We start from the raw sequence: 24,286 nt of genomic DNA on the forward strand, positions 1-24,286 counted from the left end.
GAACAGAAAGTCAGCACATAGCCACATCAGGCATGGTGACTTTCTCATCTTCTATGCAGAGTGGGTGACCTCTACATAAGTTTGGGGCCTAAATGAGCACAGTCAATGTGATCTACCATAAGGGAGGGAGGATCTACCTACTCCATCAAATTTAAGATGTTCAAGTACCACTACCCCTCCTGCAAACCTAATTGTGTTCATTTGTAATTATTGTCACTGTTGTACATTACATAAGACGTTATGGATGTTTTGAACACAAAGCGTGGGGGAGAAAACATGCCTAAGGTAGGCCCTTGTTTTCTAGTCTCTTACTAACACCCTCTCATGCCAACTGAGTAATGGCTTCCTTGAGGAGGTATTATCAACCATGGAGCTCCTGCATCCATTCATTTGATTGCTTCAGTCCACTGAATCTATCCACAATGGCTGGGAAACTCAATTAAAGGAGAAGCTTTCTTTTTTTTTTACAACCAAATATATTGTTTTATGTAAATAACATGTTACACCTTTTTGGTGATTTCATTTGTTTTTGGAAAACATACCCCAAACATCAAATCCTTTAACTTGTGAATTCAGGTAGCTCTATGATGTAGTGTTCTCCCTACTGATGCTGCTACCCCATGCTTCATTCTTTTTCTCAAGATGACATGTCAACTTATTTTAGTCAACAGAAAGAAGTTGTTTACCTCTGATAGGATTGCTTATTTTCAATTTACAAGACATTTATGAACCACCAAGCACAGTTGGGTTTACCAAACAAATGGGAAATAGAAAAATAGGCCAGCGACTCATTTCACATTTCACAGACAACCCTTTAAATAAAAAACAATCTCAAAAAGCAGACAGCATAATTGTCAATCTTGACAAAGGCTCTCTACTTCATATGATTAATTTACTTTTTCATAGTTTTCCTGTCATAGTGGTCTCTCTTTGCATGTTAAAACCCTTTCCTCCATACAAAGCCAAACAAAGCTTGTCATTAATAACAAGCGGGAAATTCTTTGATTGGTTTTGTGTTCCACATCAAATGAAGAGGGGAAGATTTACCTGGTTGCTTGTGGTGTACAGTAATTGAATTTGCCATTTTCTAAGCATGAAAATGAAAGAAGCATATAGAGAGCTCAACTCATTTTAAGTTAATAATAGAGTTTTTCAACCTCTGAACTACCCACAATGACTTTCTCCATTACAGTAAATCTAATGGATTGAAATGTTGTATTTCTGTATTTTCACCTTTGATCTGACAGCTGTTGGTAGCCATCGTTTCTTCCTATCAATTAGGAGTGTAGCCAGAGAGGAAGAGGCGAAGCGAGAGGTTTTACTCAGCTCAAGAAAATAAGGCCACAAAGTGAGGAATTTTTGTATGGAGGTCAATGAGAGGGTCGCATTTGGTCATCAAAAATGTAATTGCTAACTGCTACGCGAGGCTTATTTGATCAAATATAAGTTTCATAATGGTTAGGTTGTTACGAATCCACTGATATAAGTGCGTATGTAGAATTTCGTCAACGACTTTATATCAGCGTTCTGCCTGTGGTCATAGAGATAGATAGAGGACTCATCATGGATATAGCTTGTTTTACCCCTGGACATTACCATTGAGGGCTTCCACCATTTTAAAGTACTCAATTGGGTGGGGATTCCTATGAGTTGGAAGCAATTAGCCAATGAAGAAGAAGAAAATGGACTACTTTTAAATGGAGATAGCCCCAACGGCGCTGCCAATGCCGTCACAGATGCTATAATGGCACAGACACAAAAATCAGTCCTCGATGTATCTCTCTGGCTTGTTCACATGCGTATCTGCCCTCTCATTGGCTAGAATGTTCCCACCTGATCTTGCCACCTCATCTTGTCTCTTCCCTCTAGTTTTAATGAAGGACAAAGATAATTCTTACCCTAAAAGGGATAAAGGTCACATTTTGGAAGCTTGGAATTCACACAAATGATCTAGCCCGGCAGAGACAGGCACAGTTAAAAATTATGGGGAAGTGATCACAAGAAGACAAGCCCGTTCATAAAGGGTGACCGCTTGAAGTGGTTTTCTCTTTGGGTGTCTATTTAAAAATTAAAAACCCTATTTGGGATGAATGGATACACTTCCAAAAAAGTTGTTGTTTCATAAATTGTCACGTGTGGCTATGCAAACACCTAGTCAGTTGTAGACAACCTTTCTTTTACAACTACAGCAGTTTTATATTTACATCTGATACATTTCTTTAAACGCTAATTGTGAACAGGCTTTTGCTGTGAAAAGGATTGGAAAGGCCTTGATCTTGAATATGTTCAGTTAACAATGCATCTATTTATGTTATTTGGATTTGTACACCTCTTCACTTCTCAAAAGCATTAGCCCTGAATCTCATCAAAGCAATGTGATTTAGTTATGCACCACCAACCCCTCATTATAAATGTACACCATGATTCATCTCTATCAAGTGTGAATCATTAAAGAAGTCTGAGAGGTCTGTGACTGAAGTCACAGGGGTCTTCTCTGCAACACTTAACTCAGGCCAACAACATATCCATTCAATCGACTTTTCTCAAAGCTAGCGCTATTTTGTGGATCCAAGTTACTGGTACTGAAGTGTCACGGTGATTAAGAACACAGAGGGAAAGAGACCAAGAGACCTGCATGACTCAATACTGGGGAAAGTATGGCCACAGAGCTGTTATGGTGTCTGCCACACTGCACTGACCCCATTACTAGGCAGGTGAGAGTGGTGGTGCCGAGGCCTACCTGGTCTCCAGGGGGATGTTGCTGTTGAGGGCCCAGCTGTTGTGGAGCTGGCCTCTGTCTCTGTCGGCCGGCTGAGTGGGATCTCCGTCCATCGCCTGGCTCCGAGCCGGCAGGGTGTTCCTCTGCAGTGCCTCAGAAACGTGAGCGTGAGGGGCTGGGCGGGCACATGTGCACGCGTGGGGAGGGGGTGGAGGTGGGGGGAGGGGTCTGAAAGTGAACTGAGCTGGTGGACTGCTGGGGAGCTCTGTGGGGAGAAAAGGAGAGCGAAAGCTTGAGAAAAAGCATGAGAGAAAGTGAGAGAGAAAGCGAGAGAGAGTTGAGTCTTTTCTGAGTGGCTTGATAAGTGTCGGAGAGTTTTGTGACATTCCGAAAGCACTTAACGTTCACTTTTCATCAATTTAGAGAGAGCCTGGGGGATATTTTCAGTTTAATTAGCACATGTAACAAGGTTATCATTCCAAAGTACAATTTTGAAAAAAATCTAATTTTGCAATAAGATCAACCAATAAACATAAAATCAAATCAAGAATACAAGAATAAATCTATATACAAGGAGTACCAAAATCAAATCAAAGCTTTCTTAATGAAATTAAAAGAGAGCCACGATTGCATTAAATCAATATATATTTCTAAAGCCAATGAAATGCTTTCCCCACTATTGCTTGTGTGATGGAACGGTTTTAGTAAAAATGTAATCTTTAGATTAGAAGATGCATGGCTGTCCTTCTCATGATGTCTGGAGTGGTTTCAAAGTCAAACTAGAATCAATGGATCCATACTATACTATCAAAAATGTATTGAATCATTTGATAAAACAACGAGGTAAAATATATTTAGATGGATTAAATTACAAAATGTAAAAAATGATATTTAATGCCATAAAAAATAATTGTAATGTTTTAAAGTGAGTTACAAAACCATCCAGACCTATTCCTGTATAACTACACTTCATGGTAACACAATAACTTCACACCTCGCTTCATATGGCATTATACAGCCTGTTTACGATGCCCTAGCACTGCACAGCTGATTCAAATAACCAACTCATCATCAACTTTTGTTTATTTGAAGCCGCTGTGTAGTGAACAGGGGAAACCAAAAGTTGCACCTGGGTGGGCTCCAGGACTGAGTTAGGGAAACCCTGCTCTACTCTATAGTTATGTGAGTAGTTATTAGTGTCTATGTAGAGGGTACCTTTGCAGAGTGTATTCATAAGTGTTACCAACTTTGTTATCATGATTGAGTTTCCCCGCAATTAGAGAGACAAGTCTGCATTAACTCTTCTCAGTTGTGTACGAAGAGACTAATGACAGAGTCCTGCGTTTGGCCTAAGAGGTTGAATTGAATTGTATTGATTTTGTTTGTCTGTGTGATACGTTTTACTCCTGCTTATTATACATCAGCGTTTAGATGCCAAGGATCACTTCTAAAGCATTATAGAATAATGCAGATTGGAGTCTGGACCTGCAGTAATCTGATAAGAGCACTCCTCTCCATTGATCTAATGGCCATTCATTCAGTTTAATTGTTCAATTCTTCCATCATTTCCCTTTTCAGAGTATTGATATTTACCAGGTAACATCTAACATAATTCTGCAGATTGAACTCCATCAGATAAGGGGAAATGATTATTGTAGATGTATGAAGGGCACGTTGTTTGGGAGGGTAGTTTTCCCACTAAAGAATCCAAGGCTCAAATGGCTAATTATTAAACAGATCAAATAACATTTTATCAATCTTAATCCTAAAACATAATACACTGCTCAAAAAAATAAAGGGAACACTAAAATAACACATCCTAGATCTGAATTAATTAAATATTTTTATTAAATACTTTTTTCTTTACATAGTTGAATGTGCTGACAACAAAATCACACAACAATTATCAATGGAAATCAAATTTCACACTCAAAATTAAAGTGGAAAACCACACTACAGGCTGATCCAACTTTGATGTAATGTCCTTAAAACAAGTCAAAATTAGGCTCAGTAGTGTGTGTGGCCTCCACGTGCCTGTATGACCTTCCTACAACGCCTGGGCATGCTCCTGATGAGGTGGCGGATGGTCTCCTGAGGGATCTCCTCCCAGACCTGGACTAAAGCATCCGCCAACTCCTGGACAGTCTGTGGTGGATGGAGCGAGACATGATGTCCCAGATGTGCTCAATTGGATTCAGGTCTGGGGAACGGGCGGACCAGTTCATAGCATCAATGCCTTCCTCTTGCAGGAACTGCTGACACACTCCAGCCAGAGGTCTAGCATTGTCTTGCATTAGGAGGAACCCAGGACCAACCGCACCAGCATATGGTCTCACAAGGGGTCTAAGGATCTCATCTCGGTACCTAACGGCAGTCAGGCTACCTCTGGCGAGCACATGGAGGGCTTTGCGGCCCCCCAAAGAAATGCCACCCCACACCATGACTGACCCACCGCCACACCGGTCATTCTGGAGGATGTTGCAGGCAGCAGAACGTTCTCCACGGCGTCTCCAGATTGTCACATCTGTCACATGTGCTCAGTGTGAACCTGCTTTCATCTGTGAAGAGCACAGGGCGCCAGTGGCGAATTTTCCAATCTTGGTGTTCTCTGGCAAATGCCAAACGTCCTGCACGGTGTTGGGCTGTAAGCACAACCCCCACCTGTGGACGTCGGGCCCTCATACCACCCTCATGGAGTCTGTTTCTGACCGTTTGAGCAGACACATGCACATTTGTGGCCTGCTGGAGGTCATTTTGCAGGGCTCTGGCAGTGCTCCTCCTGCTCCTCCTTGCACAAAGGCGGAGGTAGCGGTCCTGCTGCTGGGTTGTTGCCCTCCTACGGCCTCTTCCACGTCTCCTGATGTACTGCCCTGTCTCCTGGTAGCGCCTCCATGCTCTGGACACTACGCTGACAGACACAGCAAACCTTCTTGCCACAGCTCGCATTGATGTGCCATCCTGGATGAGCTGCACTACCTGAGCCACTTGTGTGGGTTGTAGACTCCGTCTCATGCTACCACTAGAGTGAAAGCACAGCCAGCATTCAAAAGTGACCAAAACATCAGCCAGGAAGCATAGGAACTGAGAAGTGGTCTGGTCACCACCTGCAGAACCACTCCTTTATTGGGGGTGTCTTGCTAATTGCCTATAATTTCCACCTGTTGTCTATTCCATTTGCACAACAGCATGTGAAATTTATTGTCAATCAGTGTTGCTTCCTAAGTGGACAGTTTGATTTCACAGAAGTGTGATTGACTTGGAGTTACATTGTGTTGTTTAAGTGTTCCCTTTATTTTTTTGAGCAGTGTATGTTGTGATCTATGATCTGAAGAATGCTTTGTAGACCACACACATGACCAGGAAAAATATGACTGAATGCTATGAGAAGATTAAGAACCACATCTATGCTTCTAACCCTGCAAGGGGCTAACATGGAGAACATCATAGTTTCCAGAATGTATGCCAAAATCTAAACAGACTCAAACAAATAGAAAATAGTTTGAAATACAATATTTGTCTCCAACGTTACCCTAAAAACCCCATGCACATGTTTCCAAAGCATTATGTTCAATGTCTCTTGTTTGGCGCTACCACTTACTTGTTCTTTTCAAGCCTTTGAGGTGTAAACATGAGCCTTCAAGTAGGAACAGTACGTACACTTCTTGAAAGGTTCTTCAGAAAAAGCCTTCATTTTGAGATTGCTCTCTAATCATCCAGTATGTTCCAAAGCCAGGCCATAACATGGCCTCAATTTACCACAAGTGGCTTAAACTCCATTTCCAGGGATTTCCTTCAGAGCACATGCTTTCAAGACAAAACCCCTGGTGGGATTGAAACTGTCTTAAAAGTACACCTGACCTCCTGCAGACATGCTTTATCCTTGGAAAATGTAAATATACTGGGTACACACTTACACATGCATTATTAAGACTAGGTCATTCACTGATCCTCTCTTAGATAAGCTAGCTGCTATACGTGCTGCCTGACTGCAGCCACTCAGAGTCTGACAACAATGCAACACAAAAAGAGGCACATTAGAAATACACTTCCGCTCCTTTGACTCAGACAGCCTGCTTGGAAGTTGACATAGTTTGACTTTTTACAGACGCCCTTCCTTATAAGTTGTTTATGATAACCCCATGACAGGCTGTCGATTCAGAGAAGAGGTGGGACAACGTAATACTTTACAACATTATGGTACCATAAAGAAGCCGCTGCAGTGTCTTGAAAAGAGGCCACATTCAATCACAACCGCACTGCAGGGTTTACACAGCAGCATAAACATCTTTCATGTCAGTCAAATAATATAGTTGAACAGTTTTTGGATGGTTTAGATTGAATAACAACTATGTGCAGTTAAGAGTGCCAGATTGAAGATGAACGAACTGGCTGCATGAACAAGATCGCTGCATTAAAACACTACATCAGGTTAGATTAAATCAGGCCAGCAGGACGTTGGGCAACAGATCTGAGTGGAGATGCATCTTGTCTGCGGTGTCAGGGACACTGAGGTGTGAGGCTGACCCACTTAGGCCCTGGTCCAGGCAAGGGAGCAGTTTATTGATGACCTTGGCTCCAGAGCATGTGTCTACAAGTGTTATTGCCAGCCTGATTCCTCTCACAGCAATGAGATGCACAAACACACAAAAAGCCAATGGGAACTCTTTTCCCTTTCATTTTGTCAATACAAAACATGATCACGTCGACTTGCAATGTCAATGGATCACTGTTTATTTTTAACAACACAAATGCTTCTGATTTCAAAAAATGGAAAATGCGTGCAAAGAGCCCTGACTGTGTTATATCCATTCTATTTCTAAAAGCGAGCCTGAGTTGAGAGGGGAAGCACATTAGCTTCACCTGGAGAAGGGAGAGAGCATGGCTCAGTGTCTCACTAGACATGGGAGAGTACAGAACAAAGGGGCTGGCCCTGCAGTCCCCCTCACCCCGCTGCTTTCAAGTGCTGGACATGGTGCATTATGCATGTCTTCAGTACTATTGACATTTCTACTTTGAAACTCACATTCCTTTTGCATATGGAGAGAGATGGGAATGGAGCTACAGTATATAAGCGCAAGTAATGCTGGCATTTTCAGCAGACAAATCATTCCTCTCTGTCTGAGCGTGTGTTGGTGTGAGGGTCGGCGTGTGAGGTTTGGCAGTGCACCTGACATTTCATAGAAATGCCTCTAAACACATGACCGATCAGAAAGTTTTTAGATTCAGAGAAAGGCCTTAAATGAAAATGGATTATGTGGAGTGCAAAAACTGGACTAGCCAGCTGGAGCTAGAGAGAGAGTGTACATTTCCGTGGTGTAGTTTATGTCATCTCCCTACATAAAGCAAGCACCGACTTTGGGCAATTTGAAGATTCAATTTAGTGTGTCCTGGTTTTGCATGGCTACAGATGAGTACTGTAGTATCATCCACAATCTAGGAGGATAATACTGTATATTTCATTCATCACCTTTCGTTTGATGTCGATGCTTATGTGACACCAGACAAAAAGGCACCGTTCTAAAAAGATCATAGCAGTATCAAAAAAAAGTTGATAGACAAGCCAAACGTAATTCAATTGAATATAAAAAAACTTTGTTTTATTGCGAAACAACATAAATGTGGCCTTTTACCCGTCTCCTCAACCTACACATTGTACGTCTCTGTTATGGCTTTACGATAGCTACAGTCATTATTGACAACAGTTATCTTTTCCGGGGGTTTTTAGCTGCCGAAACACTTGTAAAAATAGAGCGTTAAGTAAAAATGTGAATTGAAGTGATTCAACAATGGTGCACAACAAACCTGCTGGCACCAGCCACATAAACGTAACACTGGAGCTTAAGGGATGTTCAGCTAGCACATATACGGTATCAGACTGGGACTTTGCAAAACACATGAGAAAGCTCTTAATGCCAACGGCTTTAACACAATTTCTTTCACAGCAGGACCTTCTATTATTGAAATTGCTCTCAGCATATAGAAAGGTATATCAGCCAGCCACAATGAAAATGCCTGGTGTTGAGTAACACCGCCGAGGCTAAACACACACAGCACTCAGGCACTCTAGAAGAGCGGCTCCCATTCCCCTACCCCTCAGAGGCTACTGCAATAATCTCTGAAAATAAAATCCCATGTATAAAGTACTACCGCAATTACTTCCAAAGGTGGAGAATTTGGAGTAAACTATTCATCTCACACATCAACTATTTTTGCTTCCGGCAACAGTTGTACCATACAGTACCCCTTGCACAATGACAACGTTCCTCATTAATGCTTGTGAGGAACATTTTCTTCTGCACAGTCCTTCCCCATGGCTTGGCTCCCTTCAGAAAACAAGTGGAATGCACCTGAAGGGTACACTGTGACGTATTCAATCTCTTCATTAATACATGTTTATTTACAGCAGCTGTCCTTCACAGCTCATAAACCTAAACTTCCACTCCGAGATATGATGAACCACCGTATAGACACTGTGGATGAGGACTTGTATGCATTGTATGGGAACCATATGGTAAAGGGGAGTCTTACCACTCAGATTGTTGACTGTGGATTGGAGGTCAAGTTAATGAATGTAACTCATGCCTAGCCTGGGTGAGACACAAGACATGAGAAAGGAAAAGACCTTCTGTATTTTACAGACCGGGCAGGTTTGTACAGTATGTTTAAACTGAGCAGCAGATTGACAAGAGCACAGTTGGCCTGTTTTATACATAAAATAACTGAAATGTTGGTCCACATACTTGTGTAATCTCTCAGTTGACAGCACGTATTTGCCAACAGGGTCCTTATACGACACTCTCAAGCACCTCTGCCAAGAAAATAGGACTATCCACTTCAGGCATAAATATATTTATTCTCTGGCATAGTTATTCATGGTGGATAATACACAAGAGGAAGAGAGGCAAATACTATTTTATTCCCCCAATTTGACCTTGTCTCTTCTAGCTTGGGCTTGAAAATGCATTTGTTGTAGCCTGGTGCGTGAATGGAATCTTTAAGCGCTTTAATATGGTCCCATTGTAGAAAGCGCTACATAATTTTACACGCTACACAAGGGTAATGGCATTCCATGAGATTAAACAGATGACCCATCTTCTTGAATCAACCTCGGGCACTTCAATCTAACGAGACAACATGGCAACTTAACATTCTGGGGCTGAACTCCAAAAAGGATGTTTTGTGATATTTGAATCATTCTGAACCATGACTTCACTCAACAATATGGGGCTATCACATGGAATCACTGAAAGCACTGTGTCCAATGCAATTCATATCGGAAGAAATGCAGTTGTAGAAAAGTCATATTTTCATTCTGATTAAATAAGTATTTATTTGAATTTAAAACCTGACTGTTTGTTTTAAGCGTACACCACTGAGGACCAGTAGTGATTTGCTGAAGGCCTGTGGGCACCATGACATGGTTTATTGCTTTATGGTGCAACATGTCAAAAGATAACCCGTTATTGGAGGGAAATGGACAATAATTACTTAAATCATCATGTTTCACATATAGTAGCTTTTTCAAATGAGTATGCCACGATATCTGGCTAGTTCACTGACCAGACGCACACTGTGATTCTATTTGGAGCTATAACAGGGATATTCACAGATTATCTGTGATTGTGAATGATAGGACCCAGCACATACCCATAAATCTTACAGCAAACTAACATCAGATCTTTTACAACCAGGAGGCCGTCATTCAGCTTCATCGTGGCTCACATAATCTCTTTACATCAGGGACTTATTCCTAATGCAATAAAGGCAATACAGAACAGAGCCAACGTTGAAATAGTCTCCGGTTATTGTCTATGGATCCGATTGTAGACACGGTTGTAATAATTCAGGTGAGAAAAATGTGTTTCGTACCAGATGGTGCAATGGTGATAAAGTGTCAACGCTGGCGGCTCGGGTATTGATCCTCTTTTATAAAACGATATACAAAGGTCAGAGGAAGTCTATCCATTTACCCTTAGCACGGATAGATTGGCAGACACAGAGGCCATTGTGTGGAAGCCCATTTGACATGAATTGGTGTACCATGTTGTTGTGTGGCCAGTAAATTCTCCTTTCTTAGATTCATAGCCTCGTTTTATGGGCAACCCTTTCTGTATACTTATCTGATCTGACATGCATTACTTACTGAGCCAGCTTATCTGGGCGGTACACACACGAACCCTGCACTTTTCACACGTTAAAGAAAAGCATGACTAGGAGGGATCCTAAAATCAGTCAACTGCAATGACACAAACCCTAACAAACCCTATCATAACCCTAACAAACCCTATCAAATCCTAACAAACCCTATCAAATCCTAACAAACCCTATCATAACCCTAACAAACCCTATCAAACCCTATCAATCTCTATCAAACCCTAACAAACCCTATCAAATCCTAACAAACCCTATCAAATCCTAACAAACCCTATCATAACCCTAACAAACCCTATCAAACCCTATCAATCTCTATCAAACCCTAACAAACCCTATCAAATCCTAACAAACCCTATCAAACCCTAACAAACCATAGCAAACCCTATCAAATCCTAACAAACCAGATCAAATCCTATCAAACCCTATCAAACCCTAACAAACCATAGCAAACCCTATCAAATCCTAACAAACCCTATCAAACCCTAACAAACCCTATCAAACCCTAACAAACCCTATCAATCTCTATCAAACCCTAACAAACCCTATCATAACCCTAACAAACCCTATCAAATCCTAACAAACCCTATCAAACCCTAACAAACCCTATCAAATCCTTACAAACCCTATCAAACCCTATCAATCTCTATCAAACCCTAACAAACCCTATCAAATCCTAACCAACCCTATCAAACCCTAACAAACCATAGCAAACCCTATCAAATCCTAACAAACCAGATCAAATCCTATCAAACCCTATCAAACTCTATCAAACCCTATCACATCCTAACAAATCCTAACCAACCCTATCAAACCCTAACAAACCCTATCAAATCCTATCAAACCCTATCAAACTCTATCAAACCCTATCAAATCCTATCAAACCCTATCAAACTCTATCAAACTTTATCAAACCCTAACAAACCCTATCAACCTCGATCAAACCCTATAAAACCTTATCAACCTCTATCAAACCCTATCAAACCCGAACAAACCCTATCAAATCCTAACAAACCCGAACAAACCCTATCAAACTCTATCAAAGACCAATCTGAGTAATCAACAGGAATCATTCAAATGTCATAAGATTGATCCATACATCTCTTCTGAGGAGCATTTGGGTGAAACAGCCAGGTTAACCTTGACTACTAGATCCAATGTCATTACCGAACATGAGAATTTGCAAAATGGATGGAGAAGAAATGGAAGGAAATACTTCATTGAACTATCAACAAATGTCAGTCTCTCTCTCTCTCTATCGCTTAGATAGTTAAAAATGCAAAGTGCTTTCCAGGAGAATGTCACTGTGGTTCTTACACCTAATGAGATATTCAAGATACAAACACATTACCAGTCTTACATTTGGTTACTTTTGAGGTTAGCGAGCTAGCCATGCAGCTAATTAAAGGACTCACTTGGGAAGGAATGACTTGAGATAGATACTGTTTTGAGACAGAACTGCACGCTCCACAAGCTTGCATCCCAGATTAGCATTTGAGATTTTGATTAGACACTCATGGCTCCCATCTCTCAAATGCCAGTCAGGAAGAGTCTGAAGGTTATGTGTCCACACGGGTGGCTGCGGCTTTATTTGTAGAAGGAGTACAATAGAGAGAAAGTGCACTGTACAAACTACACCACAGCCTGGTAATTAATTCAATTTTCTCCATACCTTAGCCTCATCGTTAATTCAAGAAGAAACACTGCACTAGAGAGCTTCAAAACCCCCCGGCAATACAGCAGCTTCTGACAGTTTCTGGCTGTTACCAACATGTACACAGCTGTTGTTTCCACAGGGTCTGTCATCTCAACACCTATTTATTTCCTCAGTTTATTGGACTTCATATAATCAGCTCATACATTTTCTTCTCTGTGTATTCAGAAGGTTTCTGAATAGCCTCCTGTGAGAACGGGGACACACTCTACTTCTACTATCCCTTTGCTCTGTGGGAATAGGAAAACGTTGTGAGAAAGCAACCAAAATACGTGGTCCATTGTCCATCAGTAGCTTTGGTCTGCCCATGAGGTAGCGTGTACAGTAGGACAAAAATATAACTTCTTCTTAGTCACATCCTTGATGTATCTTCAAAAAACAAGGAGAGATAACAAGAAAAAAAAAAGAGCCTGTGATTCAGGCAATTAAAAGCGGTATTGATCGGTGTTGCCTGCCCTGTAGTGGTCTGCCTAACTGTGCGTGTACCAAGTGTCCCTGACAGGGCAGACTCAATTGGTCTCCTCTCTGTCCGATGGGATTGGCAGGCCTCACGGCACGCCTGACAGAAGTTGACACCATATATTACTTTATCAAACCATTATTCACCCTCCATTAAAAGAGAGAACTTAACTGACTTCCCACGAGGCCCCTACAGAAGTGACAGCCATCCATGGCGAGAGATGACAACCTTGCTGTTGAAGGGCAGAGCTGTCAGCAGCTGAAACTATGCCACATCTCTCTTAGGGCTTATGGCCCTCCATGCTTCTTAAAGGAGAGTGGACAGCAGAACAGATAGGCTATATACAGTAGTAGGGATCATGCATGCTTTTCGAAGGGGAATAGACAGCAGGACAGATATGTAGCAGAGGATAATGAGTCGGACTCCCAATGGACACATGCTTCCTGGCATGACACCATGCGACAGGGAGGCCATCCCCAGTGTAAGCACAGTTTAAGGGTGCATGGGGATCGTAGAACAGCTGTTAGACTGGCTACACATGATCTAGGTCCCAATATATGAACCTGGGGTATTGTATAAGCCTTATGGTGGGGTCCAAATTCAGTTTCATCAAAATGAGGTTGTTACAAGATTGAGAATCTGCATGTGCCAGCATGCATTCATTATCACAATACTAACAAAGGGTCAGCACAGTTCAGCCGGTACATTTACATACTCAGTCTAACCACGTCACCTGTGATTTGCTGTTTTAAAATAGTGTGTGTTTCCAGGAGATGGTTGTTGCACAATCTTTTCAATAAACAGTTTCCCAATAATGTACATAAACTGAATCTCTACAGATGTCAACAATCAAATGAAAGAGACTGATGATAATTATGTAAAGAGCCTTATGAAAGACAATTGTGAAAAACACAATTCAAAAACAAGGCTTACTTCCTGTCATTTTCATGGTGAGCAATTATCTGAAAGTGCATTTCAAAACAATTTGCGGCTGAACTGCATTCCGCCTGTTGTCATCTAGAATAGAAAGCTTTCCTCTTATAAGTTCCCTACTGGGAACATGTCTCAGTTTTTTTTTTTAAGTCTTATATTAAAGTGCTTGGTGACAAACAAACTGCAAGAAGTGCAACACAAATGTAACAGGTTGTTTGATTGATTGAGACAATGCACTGTGTTGTCTGTTTTAACACATTCTGGATCAGAGAGCCACCGAGCGATCGGTCGGGGCTGTCACCCAGGGACCTTACTGACACAGAGTGCTAAGTGTTTTCTTCTGGTGATGCTCTGTTGAGAATGGAGACACAACCATGGAACAATCTGGGATATCTTTGATATTACTGAGGACAGTTTCCCTTAGAATTCCAGCAAGGGTAGCTGCAGTGATGGCCACTAGAGAGAAATATGGAAGACAATAAGGGGCCTCTTTAGACTAGAAATATCTGCTCACCTCACCTGTGAAGTGCTATTCCAAATACACACTTATTCAGATGATTAAAGAGCTCCATTTAGAGTTGGCAGAATTTGTCCGTTTTTCAGTTCAAGAGTCCATGAAAAAGTTTAAGTAATTCCATGAAAAAGTGTGTGCCTTTGTTTCTATCAGTTGGATTTGGTTTGGGTAAGGTAGCCAGAGATATCTGTAATGCCAGAGAGATCATAACATTTAAATACTCATGCTGCTCATTCTATTGTGGCCTTTGCAATACATATCAACGTTTCCTTTAGTTATTTAGTCTTTAGCACTCACAAACTTCTACAGATGCACAATCGAGAGCATCCTGTCGGGCTGTATCACCGCCTGGTACGGCAACTGCTCCGCCCACAACCGTAAGGCTCTCCAGAGGGTAGTGAGGTCTGCACAACACATCACTGGGGGCAAACTACCTGCCCTCCAGGACACCTACACCACCCGATGTCACAGGAAGGCCATAAAGATCATCAAGGACAACAACCACCCGAGCCACTGCCTGTTCACCCCGCTATCATCCAGAAGGCGAGGTCAGTACAGGTGCATCAAAGCTGGGACCGAGAGACTGAAAAACAGCTTCTATCTCAAGGCCATCAGACTGTTAAACAGCCACCACTAACATTGAGTGGCTGCTGCCAACACACTGACTCAACTCCAGCCACTTTAATAATGGGAATTGATGGGAAATGATGTAAAATATATCACTAGCCACTTTAAACAATGCTACCTAATATAATGTTTACATACCCTACATTATTCATCTCATATGTATACGTATATACTGTACTCTATATCATCTATTGCATCTTTATGTAATACACGTATCACTAGCCACTTTAACTATGCCACTTTGTTTACATACTCATCTCATATGTATATACTGTACTCAATACCATCTACTGTATCTTGCCTATGCCGCTCTGTACCATCACTCATTCATATATCTTTATGTACATATTCTTTATCCCCTTACACTTGTGTCTGTCTATAAGGTAGTAGTTTCGGAATTGTTAGCTAGATTACTTGTTGGTTATTACTGCATTTTCGGAACTAGAAGCACAAGCATTTCGCTACACTCGCATTAACATCTGCTAACCATGTGTATGTGACAAATAAAATTTGATTTGATTTGATTTGATCGATTCAGGTAACGAAGTGCATTTTCCTATGTTTTGATTGGCTGGTATTTTGAACACCAATCAATTCATTTTAATCCTAATCTCCCCTCATGAGCACAAATCTTAACCCAAGGTCCTCTGTGAGAGTTACACCAGTAAGGTGGGATTTTCGCAAAATAATAGGGGGTGTTTCCATGAAACACCAATACAGTTTACATTAATCTAACATCGAAACAAAATTCTCTGAAAACAATTGTTGGCCATCAGTAGGAAAATATTAAAAGAGAGGAAATATTTTTTTCCTTCCAGATTCATTGCTCAATTTACAATTGGCCCTGCCATATCTGAATATGAAGTATCAAACAATAAACTTAATACAATAAACAAACATCTCAATTTGAGAAACAATTCCCTGAAACATTCAGTGGCCTTTTTTGAAAATGCTTGAACATATCAAACCTATCTCTGGTTTCCATACTTCCTTTTAACCTGCAGCTTTCTAGTGTTGCTGAGCTACATTTCCTGTCTACCCAAATCCGTCTTATCTGAAATGATGTCCCCATGGGGCCGCGGTTTAGCAACTGTGTTGGTATCCCACTGAAGAAGGCATCAAGTTGTGCAGAACTTCTTTTCCCTTCAATATCAAATGTGTCACATAAGACAGGAAAGTTATCGGGACAAGCACTGAGCGATTCCACAGCATGTGCTAAATACATATTTTTGACATGACACAAGGGAGTTGTTCTGCTGATACCTTCAGAGACCAGCAACACCTTTTCATGCCATGTAGAAGATGGATTCTGGAAGCAGATTTTTCCAGATCGTACTGTGCGAGCACATTTTGAGCAGTAAACAATGCAAACCTTTTGTGATTCTCAATGTGGCAATTTATTAGAGATAATGAATGCAGAATGTGGATGGTAGTAGAACACTGGTAGCCAGAGGACAATGAGTTGGAAGTGATGCAGCAAGTCAGCTAACTATTGTTGTGCAGTAGCTTACACTAGTCATAAGAGCATGTGGGTGTGAGCCTTATCCATGTACTGGACAGGAGAACTGATCAATTGAACAATAACAGGTCATCTGTGGTATTATGTCCATGACAGTTTATTCTAAATAGGGTTTGTTGTATGCTCTGCTGAATTAAATCTATGCAGGTGTTCCAGACACTGCTTTGGTTCATTGTGCTTCAGAATAACCCAACAGTATTTTTTTCCTGACTATTTCAAAAAGGTGTTTTTTGCTGAGTTTGATGGAGTGATCCAGTCCTAACTGAGTCTTATTCAGCACATTTAGTTATTACTTGCTTTTCTAAAGTCGACCAACCTTGCCAGTAGGCATGCCAGCTAAGATAGTTGGACAAGACAGATACTCTAACTTGGTTGCTAGTTATGAGGTTGGGAGACTGGGAACCTATCTGGGCTAGCTAAAGTCAACTTCATAAAACAGATAAGTGGCTAGTAGTATTACAGAGAAACAACAACAAAACATTTTATACTGAACAAAAATGTAAACGCAACATGTAAAGTGTTGGTCCAATATTTCATGAGCTGAAATAAAAGATCCCAGAAATGTTCCCATATGCACAAAAAGCTTATTTCTCTTAAAATGTGTTCACAAACGTGTTTACATCTCTGTTAGTGAGCATTTATACTTTTCCAAGATAATCCATCCACCTGACAGGTGTGGCATATGAAGAAGTTGATTAAACAGCATGATCATTACACAGGTGCACCTTGTGCTGGGGACAATAAAAGGCCACTCTAAAATGTGCAGTTATGTCACACAACACAATAATGCCACAGATGTCTCAACTTGAGGGAGTATGCAATTGGCATGTTGACTGCAGGAATGTCCACCAGAGTTGTTGCCAGAGAATTGAATGTTCAATTCTCTACAATAAGCTGCCTCCAACGCCGTTTTAGAGAGTTTGGCAGTACGTTCAACCGGACTAAAAGCTGCAGACCGCGTGTAACCATGTCAGCCCAGGACCTCCACAACCCGGCTTCTTCACCTGCGGGATCGTCTGAGACCAGCCACCCGGACAGCTGATGAAATGGAGGAGTATTTCTGTCTGTAATAAAGCCCTTTTGTGGGGAAAAACTAATTCTGATTGGCTGGGTCTGGCTCCCAGTGGGCTGCGCCCCTACCCAGTCATGTGAAATCCATAGATAAGGGTCTAATGAATTTCAATTGACTGATTTCCTTATGAACTGTAACTCAGTAAAATCTTGAAACTGTTGCATTTATAATTTTAAGTATAAATAAAATAAAAATAAATACAACTGAGGGGGCACGTGCCCCTGTGTCCCCTGTGGGCATGACGCCCTTGGGTGTGTCTGTGTCTTAAAGAAACGCATCAAACGTATCCCAATTTGGATAACCTTTCCAGTATTAAAGTCTCAGAAATCAGTGGGAGATGGAGTAGAAACAAGAGATGAAAACATTTCTCCATATCTCATGCCATTTTCAAAGCTATATTTACTTCCACACAAAATAATATTTGTCTATGCAGTAATAGCTGGAGACACTGTTGTCTTCACAGTATTCAATAAATCACTTAGAGGAAGACCTACCTACATTTTCACTATATGAGAAAAATGTATAAGATATAATGTGGATGTCTTGTTATACATATAGAAGAAGAGATTTAATATAAGCGCAATTCCACTCGATAAAATAACGTCTGGATGGAAGTGACAGAATACCAAACAGCATCATTTGTAGTCAGAGTGTGAAACACAGCAGACCATGAGGACACAACACCAAGACTCAATGGACTGCATTCCACCTTCAGACACACTACATGGTATGCATATGTGAATTCTGATGTGACCTCCACTCTCTAACATCCAATACATCAAATTAGAAGAGCGGTTGTTGACCTTTAGAACGACTTAAGAAAGAGTGAAAATTAAGTTCCTGGTTAGAACACAGAGAATGGTGAAACCCAACCTTGAGTGGAGACAGGAGAGAACCCTTTGGAAGCAGAAGACAGAGAGGAACAGGTTCATAGATTAAGTCTAAAAGAAGAGATCTATCATGCCCCCCCAGGAGGTCATCCGGAGGCCCCTACCTATCAGGCCTAATTGCTGGGAGCGATTCCTCTTTGCGGGGAGGAAGGCTGGGCTGTACCCCTGGCCAGGAAGCCGTGTGCTGGGGCAGGATTAATGGACTGGGAGTCATGGCTTCGTCACGGCGCAGGGTAATAAGCAAATCTCACATCCGTCAGTCGAGGGAGCCCCCCAGTCCCCGAGCCCCGCTGTGCTAAGCTTTTACAAAGCTCCTAGGAGTCCTTGGGCTGGGGCGAAAACGCATTAGTGTGTACTCGCCTCACAGTCACACTCTTCACAGCAGTCGATTGGATTTTCATGAGATGACCGCGCTCGCGCTCAAGTCCCCCAAATGTTTACTTTGATTTTAAAGTCTTACACCATTTGATGGTAACATCCATTCTACATGGGGAAATGGGTTATGGTAATCTAGGATGAAGACTATTGCTCTCATCATAGTGTGAAACCACAGTGGTTTCTGCGACTGCACTTTGTCTCAGTGACTGCAGTTTAAGAACCAACAACTATGACAGCATCCCTCTCAGCAAACACCATGTGTGCTATGTAAACGTTTGAGATGCAGTCAGTATACCAATTAAACTACTGTAGCACCGTCACCTTAAATCTAAAAGTACATTAAGGTATAACAGAACAAAAAGTGTTTTTCTTCAAAATAATCATCTGTTTACTATGACTTCACACTGGAAATACATTGATACAAAATATCTAATCAAGGATATTAGAAAGTAATACTTTTTTTAGGTAGTCGTGCTTATGTAAATACTAATCTCATGAAATACCAAATGGGGTACAATGGGTTGAGTCAACATTGTTTCATTGTTATTTCTCCACACCTTTTCATGTTTACAATTTCTCTCTCAATTCAATCCAAAAATAGACAAGGTTTCATGGTTGCTAGATTTGAATCTAATTCATGTTTGTTGACAGCTCAATCAAAAAATCTAACAAAACTGGATGTTGATCATTCTTTATGTCTTTGCCTGGTGGGAAGGAGGAGGAGAATATAAAGAGAGCCATGTCAAGGAATACAATCAACCACTCAATCTGTATCAGTACTGCTAGATGTTTGCAATGACAGCCAACAGAATTACACTACGGAAGCTAAATTGATCAGGACAGTAGAATCATGGAGCTTGTAGTCCGACCTGGCCCATACATCAAGATGGAATTTATCATTTATACTTCTTCTACCACTAGACACTTCTGTTGCGAAAGGCCACTAAAGGTATTTGTGATTCAACTCCTGTATTAAAAAAAGTCAATATAAAACAACACACTTGGATCTCACAGTCAACTCAGATCCTGGTATATGTTGTGATTGGTGTGCACTGGCTGGATTATGGGAGGACGCGCAACATGGTGTGTAAATCCGCAGCAGGTTTGGGGCTCAGCTCAGAGCGCTGATTATTATAACACCTGCTGCCCTGACTCCCATTCTCATTAAGGGCTCCATAACAAGATTACCCACATCATGCAATCTCTCTTCACAGTTTACCAGGCAGCTCTGGCTCTGATCGGAGGGGATGCCCTAATCGGAGCTGTTGTTGTTTTTGAACAAGTTTAATCTCTGTACTGTAGAAGTAGGCCATTTAAAATGCTCTATACAAAATAATTTGCAATTCAGAGGTGCTTGACATGGAAATGAAAAGAAAAACACATGAAAATGACTCTAGGTCTATAAAATAGTATGTATACAGATTTTGTTTTGCAAAACAATTGTGGAAATGGTTCAAATAAATAGAGATGGGAAAAAACAGTCTGATTTTGTTCAAGGGTTTAGTTATGACTGCACGCACTCCCACCCAAAGAGGGCACTGTTCGACTTTTTAGACACACCTGTGCCCAATCATATCGCTTCAAGAGAAGTACATTTAGCCATAAGCATACATCATGGCGACAGAGACAATCTTTATTTAGATGGGTCATCATTTGTATTCCTGACACAATAGTGGGTGAGAAAGGCTAATTCCCAGGGTGTTTAGTGTGCACTCTGCGATAAGCTTTACTCGCAGCAAAGGGAAAACCACCCATTATGTGGATTTCAATTCAACTCCTCAGAACTGCCTGCTGCCTGTGACACGGCTGTGTGTTTGCTCAGAGCAGCGACACATATCCCTTTCTGGGGGCCTGCATGAAGGGTGGAAAGGTCTCTGCTAGTGTCAATATTTCAGATGTTGCTCCTGTGCCATTCCAATGTTTTATTTCATGTAACAGACACATACGGTATAGGAATGGACTAAATTGTCTGAGTGAGGACACTCTTGGAATCTTCTACTACTTGGAATGCTCTTTCAGGTCAGCGAGGGTTTTTGAGTAACCACAGCAGTGATTACTGCTATCACAGACATTGCAAATGTGTTTTTCGAAAATGTGTTTGGACAAGGTATTAGGAAAATATGAAAAATGTGCATTCCTCTTCTGCAAACCTGAGAGTTCTACCAGCCTAATGATAACACCAATGATGCATTCCTTTTCTGTGTCTCAAGAGAAACTCTGAATACCTACCGCCATCAACAGGAGAAAGCCATGATAGCCAGAGGGCTCGTTCTGTCAGAAAATCGTTAACATAATCAATTAATCATGAGTTCAATCAATTAAGACAATTAGTAGGCCTGCGGTGAGGGTTTATGTCAATTAACATGAATATGGAGCCACACGTTTCTCCTCAACCTTTTTCAGATATGCGCATATCAAACATTTCATGAAGTATCAAAGAGGATATCAGCTTATCAGTGTGATTAGCGTATGTAAACGTTCCGCAGGTGAAATCTCATCATGTCAAATGATTATGAGCACTGACATTGGAATCTAATAGGGGAGGACCGGAGATGACCATGTTGCGTCTGCATGTTACGACGATCACCATTAACCTGAACTGTTATAAAACACAACCAAAACAAACAGCAAATGCATCTAACAAGTTTGCAGAGTCATTGCGTGCTAGGAATACGGGACAAAATACTAAACTTTTGACTACTTTGATACACATTAGTGAATTACAGTCGCCATCCTGCTACTTTTGGTCCCCTAAAATGGGTGGATTATGTACAAAAAGTGCTGTAATTTCTAAACGGTTCACCTGACATGGATGAAAATCTATGATGAAATAACCTCAAATTAAAGCATTTAAACCTCATAGTCATTGTATCATTTGAAATCCAAAGTGCTAGAGTACAGACCTCAAACATTTGTCACAGTCCCAATACTTTTGGAGCTCCACTGCATGTTCATGTAGATTTAGTTACTGTAATGTTTAATTCAATTTGAATGGCACAGTTATGACACAGCAGTTGCAATCCTGCTACTGTATAAAGCCATACAAATCCATGAACAGCGACTAAACACTTGCTTCCTCTGTTTAATTTGAGGCGTTTTTATCGAAGGTCTGGGTCTACGATTATAGGATACAGCGGAGGCCCTTTAATGGTTTTACGTTTCCATAAAACAAACATCAACATGGACCTGGACACTGCATTCACGTACGCAGGATGAATACCAAAGGGATCCAGTGTTATATGTATTAGCTTTCTGTGGTCTTAGCATTCCATCCGCCTGGCTCTACATCCCAGGGGACCAGTACAGATGTTCCTGTCTGAATCAGATGCTGTTTAATACCACCACCATGCCATTCATGAAATCATTACACCAAAACACTGAATATGTGCACCCACGGACACATAACAAGAGCGAGCACAAACAAATAACCGAGCATATATTTCATAAGAGGACTAGAGGTGATTCAACCGATTCATTTTTCAATTAAATTCCGCAATCAGCCGACTAAAAATGACTGATAATTAACATTGTATGAACTGTTTAAGGCCGTTTCTACCAAACCTGTTATTATCATTTTCTATCACATGGCACATGTAATTTGCATTTAGAGAGCCATAGAAGCTCAAACCCCCCCATGCTTTGCACAACTATAGAGGAGAGACAATGCAGGCATAAGACTGGAATTTTCATCATAGATACACTTCAACTATGACAGACAAAATGAGAAAAAAAATCCAGAAAATCACACATTTTTTATGAATTTATTTGCAAATTATGGTGGAAAATAAGTATTTGGTCAATAACAAAAGTTTATCTCAATACTTTGTTATATACCCTTTGTTGGCAATGACAGAGGTCAAACGTTTTCTGTAAGTCTTCACAAGGTTTTCACACACTGTTGCTGGTATTTTGGCCCATTTCTCCATGCAGATCTTGTGTAGAGCAGTGATGTTTTGTGGCTGTTGCTGGGCAACACGGACTTTCAACTCCCTCCAAAGAATTTCTATGGGGTTGAGATCTGGAGACTGGCTAGGCCACTCAAGGACCTTGAAATGCTTCTTACGAAGCCACTCCTTCGTTGCCCGGGCAGTGTGTTTGGGATCATTGTCATGCTGAAAGACCTAGCCACGTTTCATCTTCAATGCCCTTGCTGATGGAAGGAGGTTTTCACTCAAAATCTCACGATACATGGCCCCATTCATTCTTTCCTTTACACGGATCAGTCGTCCTGGTCCCTTTGCAAAAACAGCCCCAAAGCATGATGTTTCCACCCCCATGCTTCACAGTAGGTATGGTGTTCTTTGGATGCAACTCAGCATTCTTTGTCCTCCAAACACGACGAGTTTAGTTTTTACCAAAAAGTTCTATTTTGGTTTCATCTGACCATATGACATTCTCCCAATCTTCTTCTGGATCATCCAAATGCTCTCTAGCAAACTTCAGATCAATTCTCAGTGATCTTGTATGTCTTCCATTTCCTAATAATTGCTCCCACAGTTGATTTCTTCAAACCAAGCTGCTTACCAATTGCAGATTCAGTCTTCCCAGCCTGGTGCAGGTCTACAATTTTGTTTCTGGTGTCCTTTGACAACTCTTTGGTCTTGGCCATAGTGGAGTTTGGAGTGTGACTGTTTGAGGTTGTGGACAGGTGTCTTTTGTACTGATAACAAGTTCAAACAGGTGCCATTAATACAGGTAACGAGTGGAGGACAGAGGATCCTCTTAAAGAAGAAGTTACAGGTCTGTGAGAGCCAGATATCTTGCTTGTTTGTAGGTGACCAAATACTTATTTTCCACCATAATTTGCAAATAAATTCAATAAAAATCCTACAATGTGATTTTCTGGATATTTTTTTCTAATTTTGTCTGTCATAGTTGAAGTGTACCTATGATGAAAATTACAGGCCTCTCTCATCTTTTTAAGTGGGAGAACTTGCACAATTGGTGGCTGACTAAATACTTTTTTCCCCCACTGTACATACATATATATGTGTATGTGTATAACGTGTATGTGTGTGGTGTGTGAAAACAGCAAGAGCCAGGCCCAGTTTCCCAGCATTACACATTCTGTCGGAGGTCAATCCATTATCATTCCTGACTTTTTCAAACAGATAAAAGCCCACCGCTGCCATTCTGTTACTGAAATCATGATGGAATTTGGGGACATTGCAAATAGATGTTTGACTTTGGCGGATTAAGGCAGAAAGTTCCATAAGAAAATGTTATCAAAGGGCTGTTGACCAAACAAATGAAACAGGTGTTGTTCTCTGTTTTCCAGGGCAGACCATAGAAATGAGCATCTGCAGGGG

The 24,286-nt window shown here is 41.1% G+C and overlaps 1 protein-coding gene across 1 annotated transcript in view; it reads right to left on the reverse strand.

Annotated features, from left to right (window-relative positions):
* LOC139418412 (teneurin-1-like) overlaps positions 1–24,286 on the reverse strand; it is a 132,755-nt gene that overhangs the window by 76,743 nt on the left and 31,726 nt on the right. Inside the window, exon 3 of the mRNA XM_071167817.1 lies at positions 2,741–2,984. Within this exon, the coding sequence (XP_071023918.1) occupies positions 2,741–2,984 (244 nt within the window). The remainder of the gene's footprint in view (positions 1–2,740; positions 2,985–24,286) is intronic.

This window comes from Oncorhynchus clarkii, chromosome 10 (assembly GCF_045791955.1).
Source record: "Oncorhynchus clarkii lewisi isolate Uvic-CL-2024 chromosome 10, UVic_Ocla_1.0, whole genome shotgun sequence".
NCBI lineage: Eukaryota > Metazoa > Chordata > Actinopteri > Salmoniformes > Salmonidae > Oncorhynchus > Oncorhynchus clarkii.